The 21,995-nt window shown below is 41.3% G+C and overlaps 1 protein-coding gene across 2 annotated transcripts in view; it reads right to left on the bottom strand.

Annotated features, from left to right (window-relative positions):
* Positions 1-5,502: 5,502 nt before the first annotated feature.
* Positions 5,503-21,995, bottom strand: part of LOC117469265 (oxysterol-binding protein-related protein 7-like) — a 28,628-nt gene continuing 12,135 nt past the window's right edge. Inside the window, exons 6-23 of one of the 2 annotated variants that reach the window (XM_034113657.1) lie at positions 20,799-20,966; positions 19,699-19,840; positions 19,206-19,324; positions 18,825-18,914; positions 18,598-18,745; positions 16,866-16,999; positions 15,410-15,502; positions 13,867-14,047; positions 13,717-13,788; positions 12,677-12,891; positions 12,457-12,594; positions 12,308-12,371; positions 12,144-12,222; positions 11,414-11,558; positions 10,248-10,398; positions 9,635-9,761; positions 9,426-9,548; positions 5,503-6,406 (exon numbers count right to left, since the gene is read on the bottom strand). In XM_034113657.1, coding sequence (XP_033969548.1) covers positions 6,295-6,406; positions 9,426-9,548; positions 9,635-9,761; positions 10,248-10,398; positions 11,414-11,558; positions 12,144-12,222; positions 12,308-12,371; positions 12,457-12,594; positions 12,677-12,891; positions 13,717-13,788; positions 13,867-14,047; positions 15,410-15,502; positions 16,866-16,999; positions 18,598-18,745; positions 18,825-18,914; positions 19,206-19,324; positions 19,699-19,840; positions 20,799-20,966 — 2,301 coding nt within the window. In that variant the 3' untranslated portion in view covers positions 5,503-6,294. The remainder of the gene's footprint in view (positions 6,407-9,425; positions 9,549-9,634; positions 9,762-10,247; positions 10,399-11,413; positions 11,559-12,143; positions 12,223-12,307; positions 12,372-12,456; positions 12,595-12,676; positions 12,892-13,716; positions 13,789-13,866; positions 14,048-15,409; positions 15,503-16,865; positions 17,000-18,597; positions 18,746-18,824; positions 18,915-19,205; positions 19,325-19,698; positions 19,841-20,798; positions 20,967-21,995) is intronic. The other variant, XM_034113658.1, reaches the window with a different exon arrangement.

A 21,995-nucleotide genomic window follows, 5' to 3' on the forward strand; every position in this document is an offset into this window, starting at 1 on the left:
GACCTTAGATCTTCCCTAAACCTTCCCTTGATCTTCCCTAGATCTTCCCTAAACCATCCCTAGATCTTCCCTAGACAGGCCCTTTGCTGCAGCCCCCCCCTCCCTCTGGAACTCCTCTCCCAGTCACATCCGATCTGCCAACCCTCTCACGTCATTCCAAACAGCCTCAAAACTCACCTTTTCACTCTTGCGGTCGACTCCTAACCCTCTCCCCCCGCCCCATTCCACCTGGCTCAACACTTTTGACTTTGTGTTGTTATTTCTCTACTTGCTTGTAAAGCGTCTTTGCAAACCAGGAAAAGCGCTATATAAATAACATGTATTATTATTATCAAATCTTCCCTGGATCTTTGAGCGATCTTCCACATCCATGCGGTCCATAGAGCATGCATACTTTTATTTTCCTTAAGCCCCGCCTCCAATCCTCTCCATCATGTCCGCTCTCGGCTCAGTCAGAAGAATGGAGAGGGAGATAACTCTGGATTTGGCTCTTAGCGCATTTTACCTCTTTTAGGCCGTAATGATTTAAAGGGCTATTCAAGGGTTCGTTCTGGATATTTGATTTAGCTCAAAAATAATTATTGATTATAAAAATCTGCTTCAACGCCCGGCTCACTGCCTGGGGGCTTGGTACAGAAAGGTGGTTTTTTTCTATCATTATCAAACATAGGCCTGAGTGCTACAGAAACAGAGGTAGAAAAGCTGCACTCAGTTGCACTGACACACACATGAGGGGGGGGGGAGGATGAGCAGACCTGAGATAAGTCAGACGGCCAGCCCCAGGATGTCTCTGCTGTCATGTTGTTTGTGAAGGTTTCCATTGTCACAAGACCTGCAATAAACTGCTGTGTTGTAAAATGATTCAGAGGTTTGTGAGTTACCAACTTGTTTGGCTGTGATAACAGGAACACTTCAAGGTTAGATTAAAGGAAACAGCAAGTCAGAACAATGGTGAGAGTGAAAGAAAGTGGAGTTCCAAAGAGAACGTTATGTAAACTCAAAGTGTGAAGGTACATTTTTAATAAAGGAACTGCAGTCGGCAACTACTGCCATCTTTTGTGTGGTAATGAATGTGCCTTGGTTAAACCACAACTTTTATTTTGAAAAAGAGATTTGAGTTTTTCTTTTTCCTTTGTAAATGTCAAATCATTTTCATTTTAATCAAATTATCATGACAGTATTTAATGATAATGGAAATCCTGACCTGGTATTTGTTACTTATTCAGTAATTATGGGTTTCTTTTAGTATCCCTGATTATGTCATATTTCTGATAATTGTAATATAGTATATTATAGTTGTCACTAGTATCTCCAAATTATGGGGAAACGATGGCCTACAAAGAAAATGATATGTTATCTTATCTAAAAGATTACTCTGATTTATAAGTGAAGTATTTCATAATCCTGGCATAATATCTCAAAACTATGCATGCTACTTATTATTGTGTGAAACAATAGAGTGGTGCAGTGATGACATGTGTTTGCAGATCAACCCGAAAGTTAGCATCTCAACAGCTCCCTCCACGAAAAGCTATAACATTTTTCCATTGGATTTTTAAATACTGCAGTAAATATGCTCTGTGGCAAACCCACATTTGTGATACTTACACAATATTTCATGCTCATCTTATGTATAAAGCTTTGTATAAAAAAATATTTTTAAAAAGAGGGGCGGAGCTTATGCCTGCTCATGCGGGAGATTCTACCGGCAGATACTGCCGTAATGAAACGCCATATCATGGATTATCAAGGATTGTTTCTGAAACAGTATGGAGCTCAAAGGCTTTCTCTCTTGCCGGTTATACCACAAGGTGAGTTCCTTTTTATTTCCTGCTTCTTCACACACATGCTCTCTCCAGTACAGGTTAGCTCTGAGAGTTAGCGATGCTAATGTAAACACCGACCATATTACGTCCAAAACAGTCAGGCATTGTTTCTGATAGCAACTTTCTGATAGTGCTGTGGGTCTGCATTGCCGATATTACGTCATATCAGACGCAAATCTGGATCAGCTCCGTTGTACCTCCGTTTTAGAGATTTTGGTACGGGAGGAAGGAAAGAGAGAGGGTTTTATTTTCTGACGCTGCGTGAGTTTCCTGACACATAAAAGACAATCAAAAAGTGCATTTTGCATGATAGGTCCCCTTTAAACTACATCACGGTTGTATGGCTCTGCATCCCCAAGCTAAGCTAAGAGTGGCTAATGTTCAGCGTGATGACGTTTAGTGGTCATATTTAGTGTTCTTAAGACACGTAGAAGCTTCAGACATTCACCAGTGGGGTATATACTGACATATTTCATGTTGTCAAACAAAACCTGAACATTTCTTCCGCTTGTGTTAACCACAGACTTTATTTCAGACATCTAACCAAAAAATGATTAAAAAAAACATTGACTTCAAGACGAGGGAACCGGATTTGCTTAAATGTATTTCTGGGTTTAGAACTGATTTCTGCACCACTCTACGGGGGGATTCCTCTAACTCGATCTACTGAGGAAGACTATGTAATATAGATTATAACTCCAGAAGAAACTATCAAGATTATTTTCTATTGTTTTGAGATATGAGTATTTTAGATTATGCTTTCAGTTCAATAAAATGGCAATTAATGGAACATCAACGGCAACATTTCAACCACAATACAGCTATTAACAGTGAGGCTGTATTCAGTGTAATGCCTTGAGCTAAGTGCTAACATCAAAATGCTAACAGCAAGCTCTATAAAAACAGTCGACAGGGTGTTCTGTGGATTATTCACAATTTATTTTTCAATCTTCTCCTCTTGTTCTGTATATGGTTTGAAGCAGACATCTCTTAGACAGCGATCAGAAAACTATACCTCAAAAAATGTGCCATTTAATTCATTTTAGGTTGTCATTGTATCATGCCTGTGCCGATAACACCACACTAAACAACCCTTTTTAGTTTCAATCAGATGATTTGTTCTTGTCTGAATGCTTCTGTGTGCTGATCCTGGTAAGAAACAGCTAGAGGCTGCTCACCTGATTCAGTATATTCATGAAAATGCGTACTAGCAGATTATTCCTTTAAGGTTTCTGATCAACAGTGGAACAACTCTACTAGTATACGTCTTCCCAAAAACACATGGCACTGAAGAGAAGGTGCACAGGTGTACATAGCAACGAGTACAATATCTCATTTGACAACATAGAGGATATTCTATGTTGTGCATACAGTATAAATACTATGTCAGGGCTACATTTGAAAACATCAGAATATTTTTGTATTGATGCGTTTCTCCAAATGTTTTAATCTTTTGCACCTCTCCGAAAAACCTCTTGGAAAATGAAGAATATTTATTTTAGTTTCTGGTCATTTTAAAGGGGACCTATCATGCAAAATGCACTTTTGTACGTCTTTTATACATCAATATGTGTCCCCGGTGTTCCAGGGAACTCACCAAGTGTCAGAAAACACAACCCTCTCTTTTCCTCCATACCCAAATCTCTAAAAACGGGGCTGCAACGGATCTGATAAAAACTGATCCAGATTTGAACATTTCTCTGACGTCAGGACGGAGGAGCTGACCTATCAGGGGAATGAGAGGTTGCCGTGGCATGGTAACAGCATGGTAACACGACGCTCGTAACTCGGCCCCCTCCTTTGCAGGGGGGCGTGGTCAGCTGCAGCGCATGCAAAGACAGGGTGGAGGAGAGGAAAATAGAGCAAAATGAGGCATGGCTAAAATGCATGATCTGTTTGGTATTTTGAAAAAGAAAACGTATGAATATACCTTACAGTATATAGGTATGGCCCTACAATATATTATTCAAATATAGCATGATAGGTCCACTTTAAAGAGTAACTTTGTAACTTTTGAATAGCTGCCTCTCTTGAACAATGCCAAGCTCCTCTGCCATTTAGAATCAGTTTTAGAACATAACTGTTTTGACGGCACGTTTGAGCAGTTTTTTAAAGTTTGTATTCATTAGAAAGCAGGTGAGGAGGCAGGGGGAGTGAATGCAGAGCTGTGTCCTCACTGGGTGTTTCTCAATCGCGAGTACGCTTGCTTGGTAGCACATGTCTGCCGAGCATCTTGCTTCAGAAGCGAGTCAAGAATACTTCCTGGCATTCGGAAAACAAAGAGTGGAACAGGCTAGCAAGTGTGCGTCATATGAGAGGCCCCGCCTTACATCTTCCGCCACAGATTTGGGGAAATTGGTCCGTGCGCAAAGCATTGTGGGGATTTTAAGACCGCAGAGTCTACTCATGTGCAGCCTCGATATTTCTCCAAACGGAGTACGCCGGGCTCGGTAGATTTCCAAGTATGCTGGAGATTGGAACAGTACTTCGGCGGCACTCGATGACGTAGTATGCTTGAAATAGTGGCTCTGAAGCAGCTTTACTCGCGATTGAGAAACACCCACTGTTTTCTTATTTGACACATTTTAGTCCAAGAATATAAACTAAACAAGCGTAGTGCATATAGCTCCTGGTTAGTAGTTAGCTTCTTTTCAAATAACTGATGACTATACATTTTGATTCTAAGGACCAGTAGAAGAGCTGACATGCTGCCCCATATCTCAATGGAGCGGGGGGGGGTATAACACTTTCTTTAGCTTGGATTGAATGCAGCTCGCGAGAGACGCTAACTGTTACATTAGCAAGAGAGAAGAACGAAAGCTGTTCAGACAATAAAACGTAAGGCAGAACTGTGGGTGGGGTTTTGTGCTGTAACTGAACTGGAAGAAATAATAAATAAATATTAAATCAAAACTAACTTGTGTCAGGTGAATGACTAATGTGGTCCAGCAGTGTGTCACACACACCGAGAGCCAGCCTTGTGAGGGAATCACAGACATATTTGGCGGGGATTAGTTCACATAGAATGTAAGATTGACTCCAGTTTAACTCGGAGGACATATGCTCATGTTCAGGTTCATGGGGTGGGAGAGAAACTCCCTCTGGAGGGAACACAGGGATTTCAGGCTTTGCAGACCATTGACATGCACTTAACCATAAAAACCACTACAGGAGGGGGATAGTGCCCCTTTGATATGTTGAATTGATTTTCTACATGGATATATTGCCGTTTATCAGTGAAAATAAAAGGATGAGTTCAAATATTAGAAAGGTGTTCAGCGTAAAGGAATCTTTCCCTGATCGTGTAAAGTGAAACTTTGATTATTTTCTTTGGTGTAGGCATACATTGTGCTTCTCAGCAAACTAATTAAGGAAACAGTTTAATCATATCATCATAGAGAGGCTGTGGCGCAGTGGAATAGTGCGTTGGTGTTCAGATCAGGGGAGCACAGGTTCAAACCCCGCTGCAGTCAGCATGTCGTTGTGTCCCTGAGACACTTCACCCCAAATTGCTCCTGTGGGGATTGCCCACAGTATATGTAAGTCGCTTTGGATAAAAGTGTCTAACAAGTGACATGTAATGTAATGATTCTTTGGTCACATCACATATTCAACAGGACTTGTTTAGAAATCTTATATTAGACTCAAAAACTGAAGTTAAAAATGAAGGAAACAGTTGATTTTGGTACCTTTTATTTGAAACAAAAGCATTAAGAAAACACGTTCACTGGGTTTAACAGTAGTCTCTTTTCCTTATTAAAATCCATTGTTGAAACATCAATAAAAACACTTCACTGCCTCAACAGAGCGCCAGGCACAGAAGGTAAAACCCTCGCCCGTCAGCTCATTTAGGATATTAACAAATCATACAGACGAGAGGACAGGCTGCCAGGACGGACAGACCCAATCAGCAGGAGGACGACGCATCACCAATGTGTTCACATCAGAACATTTAAAAAAACCCAGATTTTACAAATGGACACACGTTTAAATAATAAGACCCACAGACAAGGGAGCAGGACAGCACCAGTTCACCTGTAACACACCCCACCAGGACCTGATGGCCCGGGTCCTGGGCCCTGAGTCCTCGGCCCCCCCGCAGGAAGCAAGCTTCTGCAAGTATTCATTACCCATCACAACTATCAGAATGAGCCTTACTTAAAATAGACATTTTTAAACTAACAAAATAATATCCGATATTGGTCCCAACAATATGATACAAAACACTTTACATACACACAGAGGCTTCAATCCTCTTTTCGAAAGGCCTCGGTAAAAAGCTTAAAAAACAGATATAAAGTTAAGATTTGCTTTTTGATCATGAATTCTCTACGTCTCATGGTAGCAGCAGGCCTCTGGATCTTTACATCTTCTCTAAGAGGTTCATATTCATGTATACTAACATGGATACATTCATCATTTTTTTACCATTCACGGGGCGTTTCACTGCTCTTCATGCCCTCAGTGTTCAGGACCACAGGTCCAGGTTGTCGGTGTAGGCGAAGCCAGGCTCTTGCCGCAGCTTCCAGTAGGTGTCGTTGCTGCGCCACACCTCTCTGCCTGCCTCGTCCACAGTTTTCCTGAAAGATGAAACAAGAAACAAGAAAAAATGCTTTCCGTTAATATGCTTTCCGTCTGAATGCTAAATACACACAACTAGCAGCTGGTTAGCCAGTGGGGGACAAAGTACTTTTCTTAAGTAAAAGTAGCAGTACTAAATATTTTAGTGAGACAGTTAGCCTGGCCAATGCTAACAGTCTGCACCGAGCAGCGCCTCTTAAAGTCAACCACACATTCATTCTCATTTGTTAATTCTGCACAGAAACTGAGGAGAATAAATAAAAGCGGCTTTAGAAGTTATGTTTGACTACTTTTTGGTCAGTAACTTCCTGAAAATCATGTCACCACCCTGAGGTTGCCAGGCAACCAGCAGTCTAATTCTTACAATTTCTACACTTTATTATACAGGGTTCTTACACCTTTTCCAAAGTCAAATTCAAGCACTTTTCAAGCATTTTCAAGGTGCATTTTCAAGCATCTTACAGCTGTTGTAAATTACATATTTATATACACATACTTATACTCAAATGATTATTTCCCTACCTCACATTAAATCAGATGTTCTTTATGCTATAAACAACCAAATGTGTGTTTCATAATAGCATTCTACATGAGGATGAAAAATTAAAGAGAAAACTAAGTTTAATATTTCAAAATGAGTGACCCATCTGTACGTAGACTGGGCATCCCATAACCTGGCTGAGCCAATATAAAACAATCAGCCAAATAACTTTTCAATATATTATTGATTACTATTTTTGAGGTACTTTTAGGTTGGCAGTAAACACAAGTCAGAGGTAAATGGTGTACTTCTACTCCACTAAATGTATTTAATACCTTTAGTTACTCTACAGATGTGGATGAATGCTGTGAAATATAATCAAGTGTTAAATCAGACTTTAGTTCCACCTGGAGTAAATCCACAAGCTACCCTGCAGTATACAAAGTCATTCAAACTAGCTGCACCTTTACCAGCTTTGAGAACACTTTCATGATCAATCATTATAAAACATATCATATACAATTATTAGGGATGCTCCGATCGCCAATTTGGGGCCGATCGGTATCGGCCGATACCGATCGCCGATCCGATCGCCGGAATCAGTATCGGCCGATACCGATCGCCGATCCGATCGCCGATCCGATCAAGTGGGCGGGGCCTATGGGGATCTTCCATTTAAAGTGATGTTTAAAACTCAGTTAATGGGGCTCATTCACTGGCGCTTCCACAAACAACAACCAACATAATTATTACATTCAAATGAAGTACATTATTCAAGTTTACATTAACTTTGGATAACACGGGAGAAATGAGCGGAAGCGCTCTCTCTCTCTCTCTCTCTCCCTCTCTCCTGACAGCCTGTCAGTATCTCATGCAGCTCACTGATCCAGTAATGACTGAGTGACCCGACAGTAGGGATGGGTATCGTTTTAAATGTATCGATTCCGCTTATCGATTCCCCGTTTCGATTCCAAAATTGTAAAAGAAAGAGGTCAAACGTTTAGATAACAAAAATATCTTTATTCTTTTAAGCTTTAACTGACATTTTTACAAATAAAAAATATACATGCAATACAAATGTATTGCACAATAGCTGTGCTTTATTTTAACTGAGCTATGCCTGTGGCAAGCTATTAACAGGCATTACACTGTGCCTTGTCTTTTTCTTTATTAGTGTAGTGGAGCCTCACTTTAGAGCGTTTACCGCGACCCATCTTTGGTGTTATGAAGTGACTGAGCTCGTGAACTGTCTACGGGAGGGCGGGGGGAGCCTCGCTGCGAGGCAACTGTAGACCTCTGTCGCCTGTCAGCGCAACTTACATGATGCCGTTTAAAAAAATGAAGGGCGGTGCCGGCCGTCAGCGTACCGAGCCGGCCGTCAACGGCCCGCTGACGACCGGCCGTTCTGCGATTCTCCAGAACACACAGATGGCCAGTCCGCCCTTACCCTGTATTCCACCGGGTCACCGCGGCGCAGACGGACCCGCGGTGCAGACGGACCCGGTGGAATACAGGGTCTACCGCGTTTAGGAACCGTTAAGCAGAACCGAAAGTGTATTTTTTGTATGGGTACCCGGTACACGGCATTTTCTTATCGGTTCTCATCTGGAACCGAGTTTCGGTTCCCAACCCTACCCAACAGTGAAGAATAAATATATTTATAACTAGTTTAGCTTGTTCCAGAGGTAGATCAAATAGCTAACTGTGTTGGGTCTAACTCTTAATGCGTGTTCTGCTCCGCTCACCGGTCCGTCACAGCGGGTGGAGCTGCAGGATTTCTGCTTCACACACACGTTGCATACCGCTATTTTATTGTCATTTTCGGACACTTAAAATACTGCCAGACTAGTGAAGCCATTTTGGCGAGCTTGTTTTGCCGCGCACAGAGAAAAGTGTCATGTATTTTACATGCAACGATAGCCTAATCTAAAAATCTACGGCGTACCTTTCGTGTGGTGTGTGACTCTTGCATCGTTATTTTTGCACACTTTGCAGGAGGCTACTCTTGGGCTTCGCTTGACCCTCGTCTTAGCCATGGCTTGTATTTGTCTTCTGCTAGCCAACGCTCGTTGAAACGGCAACCTCCTGGCATACTGTCATCTATCACTCTCATCAGAATGCCCAGGTCACACACGTAACAAAAACACTTGGCGGTCACGCGCATAGCGCGGGGAAGGCCGGAGCGGAGTTGTTTTATGTAAAAGCGAAGCAATTAAGCGCGCTCAGACTTCTTTATTTTCTTTTAATCTAAAAAGCGAAGTAAAGCATTTACAATTTCAAGCACTTTATCCCAAATTCAAGCACCATTCCCAAAATTCAAGCACTTTTCAAACCTTGAAAACACCTCGTACAATTTCAAGCATTTTCAAGGATTTCCAGCACCCGTACGCACCCTGATTATAACACACCATCATAGTACACAGTTTTAGCAGTTTTGAAACTTACAATTTAAACTCAGAAAATATGTCATATTTTGACAAGGGACTGAAAGTCTCCTGCGAGACGTACTTGGTTGTAGAAAGAGTGGATCTCCTCACCTGAAGAACCTGGAGACGTGCTCCTCCCCCGTCTTGGTCATCTCCTTCCTCCTCTCCCTCTGCTTCTCCTCCACCTCATCCTTCTTTTTATCTGCTTCTGCTACCTTTCCCTCCTCCAGCAGCCTGAGGGAGAGTTTAAACAACCGCTTAACAATGACTGTGAAAAGTACAAATGTTTCAGTCTGAATAAATTAGAATGTAGCGTGTACCTCTGGTCTGGTCTGAAGCGAGTGTCTGTGGGGGGGAGGGCGGCCTTCAGCTCGGGGGTCAGCTCGTTCAGCTCTCTGGCGTAACGGGAGAAGCCGTAGAACTGGGCGTAGTCATCGGGCTGCACGGCTAAACAGGAAATCACATCATGCATATTAAAAGGTTATACAAATACAATGTTGACAAATCTAATTCTACAGACTTATATATTATTATTATAATGTACAAAGAATAGAAACTGAAAATGTATTCCAAATTAAAATGTTGTCGATCTGTAGGTGTGTACCATCTGATGGAAGAATATAATCTAGGATTACCCGATCATTTCCTATGGCGGTCATTTTGGACCGGGAACATCCAATGTGTTGTGTTCACTACACCACTCAAAATTCAATGAAAGTGGTGATCAGCAATTTCATTAAAAGTAGTCAATTGTTCCGATTCGACCCAAACACAGCGTTTATACAGAGTAAAGAAGAGGAGAAAGACGCCCGTTACACAACCCATGTATTTTCTATTCCAATGTACCTATACAGGTTCATCTTTTCTGTTTCTTCTGCACTATGACATTTTATATTGAGTCTGTGTATTCCCAGTTGAAGGGTTGCTACTCACTAGGCTTCCAGATGCACTTTGGTGTGGACAGGGTGTCACAGAAAATGCCTTCGTGCCACTGGCCTCCGAATCGATGCACCACCTCTCCGGCCCGGTCCAGAACCACGCCCTGCACCTCGTTCTTACTGTTGTCTGAGCTCCAGTAGCGGGACTGGAATCAGGGAGGACACAAAAGTACAGTAAAGGATACAAATATAGAGGAGTGGCTGGATAAACATGGACTTTAATGAATGAGAGTATATGTATATATACATACACATACATATATACACACATACATATACATACATACACACATACATATATATGGGCTGTCAGTCGATTAAAATATTTAATCGCATGATTGTCCATAGTTAATCGCACATTTTTTATCTGTTCTAAATGTACCTTAGAGGGATATTTTTCAAGTTTTTAATACTCTTATCAACATATGAGTGGACAAATATGCTTTATATGTTTGTTTATTATCATTTGAACAATGACAAATATTCTCATGAATATTAAACACAACAACCTGAACATTACAAATATTCACCTCAATTCAACCTGGAACCTCTCTCATACAATATACTGTGTGTGTGTGTGTGTGTGTGTGTGTGTGTTGTGTGTGTGTGTGTGTGTGTGTGTGTGTGTGTGTGTGTGTGTGGAGACACTGTGATGGATCTATGGAGCTATGTGCAGCTCAAGGCATATATGCTCGAATGGGAGCTGCCTGGACGCTGCAATCATGTTGCGCGCACTATCCGTACTGAGTGTGCTGACTTTTCGTACAATGTCCCACTGTCTGGCTACCTGCATAAAGTCAAGTGCTCGGCGCAGTTGTCGACGAAATGTCGCTCCATACATATATATATATATATATATATACATATACATATACATATACGTATATATATATATATATATACATATACATATACGTATATGTATACATATACATATACATATACATATACATATACATATACATATACATATACATATACATATACATATACATATATATATATATATATATATATATATATATACATATATACATATACATATATATATATATATATATATATATATACATATATATATACACATATATATATATACACATATACATATACATATACATATACATATGTGTGTGTCTGTGTGTGTGTGTGCGCTCTGACCTTGACAAAGGTGATTTTGCAGGTGCAGCTGTCGTCCTTTGTGTTTTTGATGACCACCTCCCCGTAGTGCTCCAACCAGCGCTCCTGACTCAACACGTTGTGTATACATGTCACTACCTTGTTCCATTCATAGTGATCACCGTACCTACAAACACACACACACACATTAATGTGTTTGTTGATGAACAGCTCTGAGAATCTCCTGCAGATGGGAACAGTGAATTATAAAACCTGTCCAGACCATCAAACAATCTCCTAAAGCTCTTCAATAATCACAGTAATTAAACGTTTTTCTTACTTTGAAAACTATTACAATACTTGGAATTGTGTTAGATATACATATAAACATCATAATATGAGTTAAAATGTACTTGATCCCACTTTGGGACATTCTTTATTCATACAAAGGGCCAGTGTGTGGGATTAAGTTATTGGCATTAATGGGATACAAACTATCCTTTATTGAAGAATGAATGCAGAAAGGAAATGAAGGGTTAAACCACTGATTCTGTGACTGTTGGTCGAATTTGAAAATACATGAGCTGGATTTATTAGGTAAACTTTAGTTTTGTTCAAACCCCTCAGTTTTCTTCTGGGGTCTCTTTTTTTTTTAAACTATAGAGACAAGAGAGCAACAACATTTGATTACTAACAAATCTATATTTACTGGTATACATTTACGTTTGCAGTGTGGCTGCGTTGTGTGACTGTTAATGAGGCAGTGGCTCACCGGGGCAGGGAAACATTGACCAGTCCAGAAGAGATGACCTCCATAGACTTCCCCCAGAACTTGTTCTTCCATCTTTGATCTGAGACAGACAACAGAGTGTTACATGAAGTCCACCCTCACACCACAGGTGATGCAGTACTTGTCTTGGATCACAAAGCTCCTACCTTGCCAGAAAGTGAAGTTCTTTGACTCTGCGTGGCAGGCAGAGAGGGGCGGGTGATGGCAGACCTGAAAACACAACATGCATTACAGAGCGTTCTGATCTCAGATATTGATCTTAGAGTAGCATGTGTGTATTTTGTTCTGCTGTTACCTGCTCACTGAGGAATGTGAAGCCCCGGTCTGCTCTCTGACTCTCGTACGTTTCTCCCAGAACAGGGTTGAAGGGTTTATAGCGATTCCTCCAGGACGCCCAGGCGTATCCAGAGATGGAGAACACCGCCACGTAAACCTGGGGACAAGCATTGTTTTTTATTCATGTATTCACCTGCATGTCACCTCCAGCAGTTTAGGAATCTAAGAAAGGAACTGACCATCCTCTCATATGGATCATCGATGGTGTTGGCGATGTCCAGCAGCTCCGAGTACTCCAGCTCTTCACTGAGTCTCTGCAGCAGAGACAGCGGCTCGTTGAGAGCCACCGGCATGGAGATTCTGGACAGGTCCTTCCCGATGTTGTTGTACAGGATGTTCATGATGCCGATGTGGCTGTTGCCTGCTCCTGTGGCGGGGAGGACCGTGCGGCGGCCTGCATGACAGAAACACAAGTCAGCACAACTATAGAGCTTCTCATCAGTGGGACAACATGACATCAATACACAGAACTAGTATGGATATATGATGTAATCATAAATGTGTCGTAAGAAATTCAACTTTGGAAACAACGGCTCTCAGGCACATCTCCCATGAGTCTAAGCAGAGTTAGGGTTAGATAATGACAAACTTCATCATTCCTTTATTTATTGCTTTAAGCCTATAACAGATATGTTAAAAACACGTTTAAACGGAAAGCGGTCTTATTATAGATATATATATATATTATATATGTATATTATATATATATATATATATATTATATATATATATATATATATATATATATATATCTCTATATATCTATATATATATATCTATATATATATATATATCTATCTCTCTCTATATATATATTTCTATATATATATATATATAGATATATACACATATATCTACATATACACACATATATAACACACACACACATATATACACACATATATATACATATGCACGTGTCTATAATAAGATATATTATATTAATATTATATTATTTATTTTTTGGTATTTTTTGATCATTTTATTTTGAGTACATGTATATATACACACGTGTAATTTTTGACATAATTGGGTTAAGGGATTGATTTGCTTTTATCATGCGAGTATGAGAAAACATATGCAGTGCAAGTTAGATCTGCTGAGCCTGTCCTCTCACTGTGCCAGAGGGATGCAACGTCTTGTATGTTAAATCAGTCCTAAACAGCCTAGCTTGGTGACCCAGCAGCACACAGGAGACAACAAACAATGGAGTAGTTACCAGTATTAGTGAGCACTGGGCTGGGGTTGTCCGCGGTGTTCAGACTGGCCCTGTAGTTGAGGGTGGCTGTGGCTGAGGAGAGAGAGCAGAAGGTCAGATCATTCTGCGGTGCTTTCACTGGTAATGTCTGCTGCAGAGATGACCACTCACTGTGCCCCTCCTCAGGCTCAGAGTTGCTGGTGGTGGTGATGTCACTCAGGCCCGACTCATCTGAAGCCTCGGCCTCTGAAGAGCTCTCACACACGATCACCTCGCTGGCGTCAAAGTACTCGGCCATGGACTCGGCCACGGAGGGCGTGCGGTGACACGGACGGCTCAATGAGGGCGTCCTCTGTGGGGGGGCACAGAGGGGTTCGTTGCTCAAATTAGATTCTCAATATGTACAAAAAAACTATTTGATCCAGGCCATTGCTGAAATGTCATCAATCAGACATCTAGGCATGAAACTCAGGATGTGCACTTTTCATTGCGGATTATATTTTTGTTTTAGGATTAGAAGACGGAAATGGTATTTATTTATCCATACAAAATGATTGTTGAAGCAGTGTCTATTTGAAAGAATCTAAAGGCTTGTTTATTATATTAACTCCCAGCATCCTCCTGCCTGAATTGCTGATCAAACTTTTGATTTCAATGACCAAAATGTAAAATGTATATTAAATAATGTCCCATTTTATATACATATTATATAGAATTGAATTGGTGACACCCCTGAAGGTTCTGATAGTTATTTGTTTTTAGATTTTTGCAAAACCTTAGCAAGTTTGTGTCTTCTTCATTGCGGTTAAAAACGTTACCACTGACAACATGATGTGTGTGTGTGGCTATTCCTTGTACTGCAGCTTCCAATGTGCAAGCGCTGTGCATGTTGTGTGTGTGCACAGGTGGAGAAGTACTCAGATCTTGTACTTAAAGGTGGGGTAGGTAATTTTGGAGAAACCAGCTCGAGTGCGCTAGAATTTGAAAATACACAGCCGGAAGAAATCTGCCACTTCCTTACAGAGCCCCTCCAACACACACGAACGCGCACATGACCAATGAGGGCACGAGATAAGTTTGTGCACAGATGGAAGGCTGACAGGCAGGTAGGCCATCCAGTTATTTTAGCTGGGCCGGCTCAAATGATTACAGCTTCCACAGATGAAATTTTATGGATTTTTTGTCAAAGCACTTCAGATATTCATTGCTATCGGGATGTTAAGAGCATTCCATGGAATATAACAAAAAGTGTATCTCGAGCCGGTTTCTCAAACTTACCTACCCCACCTTTAAGTAAAAGTAGAACCTCCTCAGAAAATGAATACTCTAAATTCCTGCATTCAAAATGTGACTCAAGAAAAAGTATGAAAGTATTAACATCAAAATATACTTAAAGTACCAAAAGTTATAGTACTCTTTATGCAGATTTGCCGATTCCAGAAAATATATATGATATGTTTTATAATGATTGATCATGAAAGTGTTCTCAAAGCTGGTAAAGGTGCAGCTAGTTTGAATGACTTTGTATACTGCAGGGTAGCTTGAGAATTTACTCCAGGTGGAACTAAAGTCTGATTTAACACTTGATTATATTTCATCATTAATCAAAAGTAACTAAAGGGTATTAAATAAAATGTGAAAAATATGAACAAATGAGCGACAGCAAGATGATGAAATTGACACAAAAACCACCAACGTACAACGCAGTACACACCTGGTCAAGACGGACGGTGCAGAATGATTCCTCAGAAGAGTCAGAGGACAGGGAAAGGGAGTGGACTTTGGTGAGACGGGACTGTATGTCAAGCTAGACACATGCATAGACATGCACACACATACCAGCCAGGCCAGACACAGGAAGAGGAAACAGGATCACAGTTATTTGCAGAATGTCCCCCAGACTCCAAAACTAATGTCAAACTGTTAGGAGAGAAGATGTTGTTCTAGTTTTTAATAGATTTAAAAGGAAAAATCTTGTATTTTTTAAATGTTTTAGCAGGTTAACTTGCAAAAGTGCTATTTTGGTTCAGTATAAATGGGATTTACTCCAATGTTGTGATGCATCTGTTTTATAAAGTGGGGTTTGCAAGATATAAAACTGATGCAGCGTAAACGCAGATATGTTGACTCTTTACAGGAATTATTATCAGGAATGTATTCATGTAGAGGGACAGCCAGCTGCCAGGCAACCAACCACACAGTTAAACCCAAAGTCACATAAAACTGATGTCCCATTATAAAAAAAGAGAGGATGGACAGAAAACCAACAGGAAGCTTAGAAGAGACCTCATGCAACACATAAGAAAATGGTTACAGAACAACACAGATTGATAGCTGGAGTTAAGCCACTTGACTGACGAGACTTTTTGGTTTCAGTGTGCAACAACCATCAAGTTATGTTTGTCTTTGTGTGTAGGAAAGATTTGAGGTGTGTTTCTCAAGGACGCGCCTGTGATAAGCTGTGCCTGTCCTTCCTACAAACAGCCCAAACCTGCTCCACAGTTTCACACTGCAGCTCCGCCACACAGCCAGGGCTGGGCCTGCATTGTCTGTCAGCAGGCCGATACTACCATTTAGTGCCAATAATCAGGGATAAAAGTGTCGGACTCAGGGACTAAAAGGTCAGGAAGTGATCACAGCGGGATGAGGGACTGCCTTAAATCTATGTCATAGTTTTTATTGTGTTCTGCCTTCAGCCTCAGGAAGAAAGATAGCGGTTTGGAGTTTTGCTTTTATGTAACCCTGCTCTGCTCCTAGTGTGTGTGTGTGAGTCAGTGGTGGCGCTAGACTTTTTCACTGACTGACAGGATCGTAACATTTCCGTCAAAATCCATTATTACCCGTCGGTTACACAACTCTAACGGGGGGGTGGGGGAGACGCGGGCTTGCCGGTGTTATGCCGTGTTATGCATGCCCACTGCACCTCCCGGGAGCGCGCCAGACATTTCAATGATTTGTTCGGCAAAGTTAGGTTTGGAAACGATATCATTTCCTTTTTGACGGGCATGCATAACACCGGAGCCTCACTGCAGGGAAACTTTGGCGCTGTTCTGGGTTTGTTCTAATCTGTCAAAATGACAGACTGCTTTCAGATTTTTCCTTCATTGTTAAAAAAAATCCGTCATAGACGGAAAATATTCGGTTAACGCAACCACTGGTGTGAGTGTTACCTCAGACATTGTGCTGCACAGTGTGGTGAGCTGTTGGGAGGTGTTGTGCCTCAGGTCGGGGCCGGTCCAGGCCTGCCTCAGTCGCTCTCTCTCCAAGGTCAGGATCTCATGGACTGACTTGAGAGACGTGTGAACTGTAAAACAACATTTACAAAAGTCCAATAATTGCACATATGATGCCTCTAGGAATATATATCTTTTATTTAACCAGGTAAAAAGACTCATTGAGATTAAAATCTCTTTTTCAAGAGATGAAATATGCTACCATTAATAAAGTGCTATTGCAGACAGTAGTGGGTGTGAGGTTAGGCCTTTTTCCTTTTTGAATGAATTCTCTTCAGTAACTACAACCCAACAAGACACTTTAAGCTTATTTCAAATAAACAATGTTTGGCTTGTATTATTAACTTACGTTGAAATGAACATTTGTAATGAATAACTCATTCAGTAGAATCTCACTAGAATTTCTTCAAACTCTTTTTTTGAACTGTAAAATTATAATTTTATCTTATTATTAGCATGTTATTAAAACTAAAAACACCACTGTAATATGTGACCCGCTCTATCGAAATCAGTTGGAAGTCGCAACGGCTCATTTCAAAATAAACGTGGATTTACGTAAAAAACTTTTTTCGGGGTTCGGGTGTTTTGTTTGATTTTAAATAAACAAAGTCTTGGCTTTCAGAATATGAAACTTTTATTTCCAAAATCACACGATAAATACATTTGTGAAGCTTGTAAAGGGAAGATGACAGGCACCTCTCACTCGCAATCTGCTCTTCCTCAGCGCCGCCCCCCTCCCTCCGGCTGAAATGATGAATGTAAGGCATATAGTAATCATAGATAACACGGCAGGGTCCGTTACAGTTTGTTTTCATCTGATTTCAATTAAACAAAGTCTTGGCTTTCAGAATATTAAACTTGTTTCTGCAAATTCAGATGATAAATACAACTTTGAAGCTTGTAACGGCATAATTACAAGCAGAGAACGGAGTAACTTGACGTCACAGCAGGCATAACAACAGCCGGTGTTTCTCGTGAGTGTTTTCCCCAGGAAACAAACACAATATACACAAACGCAAAAATACACAAACACACACACGCATACACACACACACACTCGCGAGCTTCCCCCAGACCAGTAATCCAAACGAAAATATTTTCCCTCCGGACTATTTTGATCATTTGCTCCGCTGATAATCAATCAGATCGATGGATTCCAGAGAAGAGGAATCTTTGAAGGCCTTTTTCTCAAAATGATGACTCGGTGACAGTCATTATATAATGTGACATATTTTGCTTAATATTTGGAGTACAACAACAATCCTGATATCATTAGAAAGCTAGGAATCTCCTCTTTCCAACAGTGTATACAACTCAAAATGTGTCTTCGGGTCAATGCGACTGATTTCGATAGAGGAGGTCACATATATTGTAGTAACCTATACCTTTTATGTTTATGCCATATTGTTTTATCTCGTGTGGCTATAAATATTGTTATTTTTTGTACACTCTTACTTTCACTTGTTTACATGCGATTTTAATACTCTTTTAATAGCACTTCGACTTATTATCATTATTATTGTTCATATAAATATTTTGAATCTATTTTTATTTCATGTGTAAATGAAGCAACTCTCACAAAATACTGATTTGGATTGTGAACAGACTAATGTCCCAGTATAGAGCTGTGTAGAGTGAGAGAGCAGTCATTAGGCTGAGAGAGCTGTACCTCTCTGAGAGGAGCTGCAGATGTCCTGGTGGAGCTTCTTGGCCTCGGGCGATGTGACCTGAGGGTTGGACAGCTGAGAGTAAACGTAGTCTGGGATGGACTTAACAGATGCTCCACTGCCGTTGGTACTGAGGTGGCTGGAGGTGAACTGAAAAAAAGAGGAATGGTATAATTTTAAAAGATAAGATGAATGGCCTCACTAAATAAAGCGTTAAATTCCAGCCTACCATTCCCCCCATGGCTTCGACGCGGGACATGGTCCTGGAGTGACCAAATCCTTTCCCTGTCTTCCTCTTGGGTTTCTCCAGGGACAGATTCTGGAACACACACCAACAGGGTTACAGCTTCTCTCCAATAACATCGAGTTCTACAGTAGATTCATGCGTATTTGGGGAACTTTATTTTTTCTCCAACTATACTGAACACATTTCCAATTCATTTGGATCTGGGGATCCACTGTTACATGATGTTATTCAAATCAACATTATCTCAGTGGAGTATTAAAGCATTCCAACTAATTATCTTGCATTAACACACAAGACAAATAATCTCAGGCCACTGGCCTTTTTTGGCATGGCACACAGTCGCAGTTGGTAGAGGGCGCTGACCTGCATGCTGATTCTCATCTCCAGGTCTGTGTTGGTGATGGGCAGGCCTCCTTCCAGCCAGTGGAGCCTCTGGATGAGCTGGGCCAGCTCCGCCAGCTCCATCTGACAGCGAGCCAGGTCTGACACAAAGAGGGTCAAAGGTCACTAGTTATTAACAGAAACAGCAAAAGAGGTTTCGCATCTATTCCTATCAATGGTCTGCCCCCTTAAAGTTAGTGAGTGCTGCATTCTCAAATGTTTAATTCTCTGTGCTTTAAAGGTTTTTTCCCAAAGAAACAAGAGTAAGAATGTTGGAACATTAGACCTTACCATGGTCGTTTTGGCAAGTTTTATTTTCAGTACAGCATAATACAATGTGTTTTAAGGTGCTACACTGATGGCAGTTGGTGAAGGGAGCACAAGGCTCAAACATGCCAAGTATATATCCCATCCCTCACAGAGCCTGTCACTGTTGAACATGATGAAATGAGGCTTCACTCAGATTGCCTCTCACCGTTGGAGGTGGCGTCGATGTCTTGGGTCTGCTGCAGCCACGCTGACACCTTGCTGGTCACCCCTGGGTGAGAGGCCACGGCGGGGGCGGGGTTTCTCATCTCTTGGTGGTAAACTGATGCCGAGCTGGCATAGTGAGGAGGCTGGAATATCCAACGTATCAAATCAGAATTTAAAACAATTGCAATTTTATTTTCTTATGTTTTACAAATAGAAATCTTTCAACATGGGCGGAACTATAAGTAATGCTGGAATTTGCTTGTAAGAGGTAAGGATACAACATATTGGTGGGGAATCCATTAAAAGCTGATGCCATAACACAATCAACCACAAAGCCAGGTGGCAAGTTCAAGACTGTTAAAAAATAGTAGGGATGCTCCGCTCTCTGCCGATCGATCGGTGCTCTCTATAAATGCCGATCACATGACGTAAAATACATGGCACTTTTCTCTGTGCGCGGCAAAACAAGCTCGCCAAAATGGCTTCACCAGTCTGGCAGTATTTGAAGGTGTCCGAAAATGACAATAAAATAGCGGTATGCAACGTGTGTGAAGCAGAAATCCTGCAGCTCCACCCGCTGTGACGGACCGGTGAGCGGAGCGAAACACACACTAAGAGTTAGACCTAACACACTTAGCTATTTTATCTACCTCGGGAACAAGCTAAACTAGTTATAAATATATTTATTCTTCAGTCGGGTCACTCACTACTGGATCAGTGAGCTGCATGAGATACTGACAGGCTGTCAGGAGAGAGGGAGAGAGAGAGAGAGAGAGAGCGCTTCCGCTCATTTCTCCCGTGTTATCCAAAGTTAATGTAAACTTGAATAATGTACTTCATTTGAATGTAATAATTATGTTGGTTGTTGTTTGTGGAAGCGCCAGTGAATGAGCCCCATTAACTGAGTTTTAAACATCACTTTAAATGGAAGATCCCCATAGGCCCCGCCCACTCGATCGGATCGGCGATCAGTATCGGCCGATACTGATTCCGGCCCCAAAATTGGCGATCGGAGCATCCCTAAAAAATAGAGTCTGTTTATTTTCATTTAAATGTTTGTTGTTGGTTTTTACTGTGTAACATGTTGAGTGGGACTCTGACCGTGGCTCTGTTGGACTGGGTGAGAGAAGCCATGGCGGGCAGAGTGCTGGGGACCATGGAGAGAGCATGGAGGACGCCATGATGGACGCCCATCGCCTCGTTCTTCCTGAACACACGATGTGCACACAGCTTCGTCAACCAGATGTAGAAGAGGTCATGGCTCTTTGCCTAACCACGAGGAGAGAAGCAAAATACAGGGAATTAAAAAAAACGACAAAACAAAAGAATAAAGAAAAAAGGGAAAAGCCATAGAAACTAAGCTTTTTTGGTAAAGGGAATATAATCCTTTTTCTATAAAACCTGGTCTATTTTCCAACTGTACATCCAGAGCACAGAGATTCCTCTACACCAGCTTGGCCAGACCCTCCACTCAAGAGAATAACTTGAAATGATAAAAAAAAGCCCAATATCCTTTCTCCTCGTCTCATTTCCCCGCTTTTTTATACTCGGTCTTATTTGCGTTTCTTTTTCATCACGTGGAAGTATAACTTATGTTTATTGTACAAATAGTGCTTGACTACCTAGAGCAGGGGTAGCCAACACGGTGCCCACGGGCACTTAGTCGCCCGCAGGGGCAACGTGAGTCGCCCGCGGGGCATGTTCTAAAAATAGCTCGCCAAGCAAATCCAAAATGTAAAAAATACACAAAAGAAAAGGAAATGTAATTAAAAGAATCTACCCTATGCATAAACAAAACCTCAATCATAGCAAACTCTATCTACAACTCTATATCTATCTAACACCCCTCCTCCCCCCACCCCCACAATGAATATCGACCAATAATGTTCTTGCTTGATTTGCGGGACTAGCGTTGCAGTCCGGAGGAAAAGCAATGTGGAGCGTCACCTCATCACTCCATAAGGAGTTTGACCTTTCCTTCTGGTAGAATCTACACAACACATCAGCCCCATTGAACAGCCTATCATGCCAGCCTATACAGCACATGAGGGGCAGAGCTTTACTGTGTGTGTGTTGCAACTTGCATATTTATTTATTGCACTTGACGCACACACACGCATGGCGTAATTTCCACTGGGGACAGGTCTCCCCCACTTTTCGAAATCCCGTCTGTGTCCCCACACTTTACAAATATGTTTATTATTATTTTTTAACGCAAGCCGTCATCGCCACAGAGGAGCACACAGCCTCTGTGAGCGAGAGAGAGAGAGACAGAGAGCGAGAGAGAGAAAGAGAGAG

Source organism: Trematomus bernacchii, unplaced genomic scaffold (genome assembly GCF_902827165.1).
Source record: "Trematomus bernacchii unplaced genomic scaffold, fTreBer1.1, whole genome shotgun sequence".
NCBI lineage: Eukaryota > Metazoa > Chordata > Actinopteri > Perciformes > Nototheniidae > Trematomus > Trematomus bernacchii.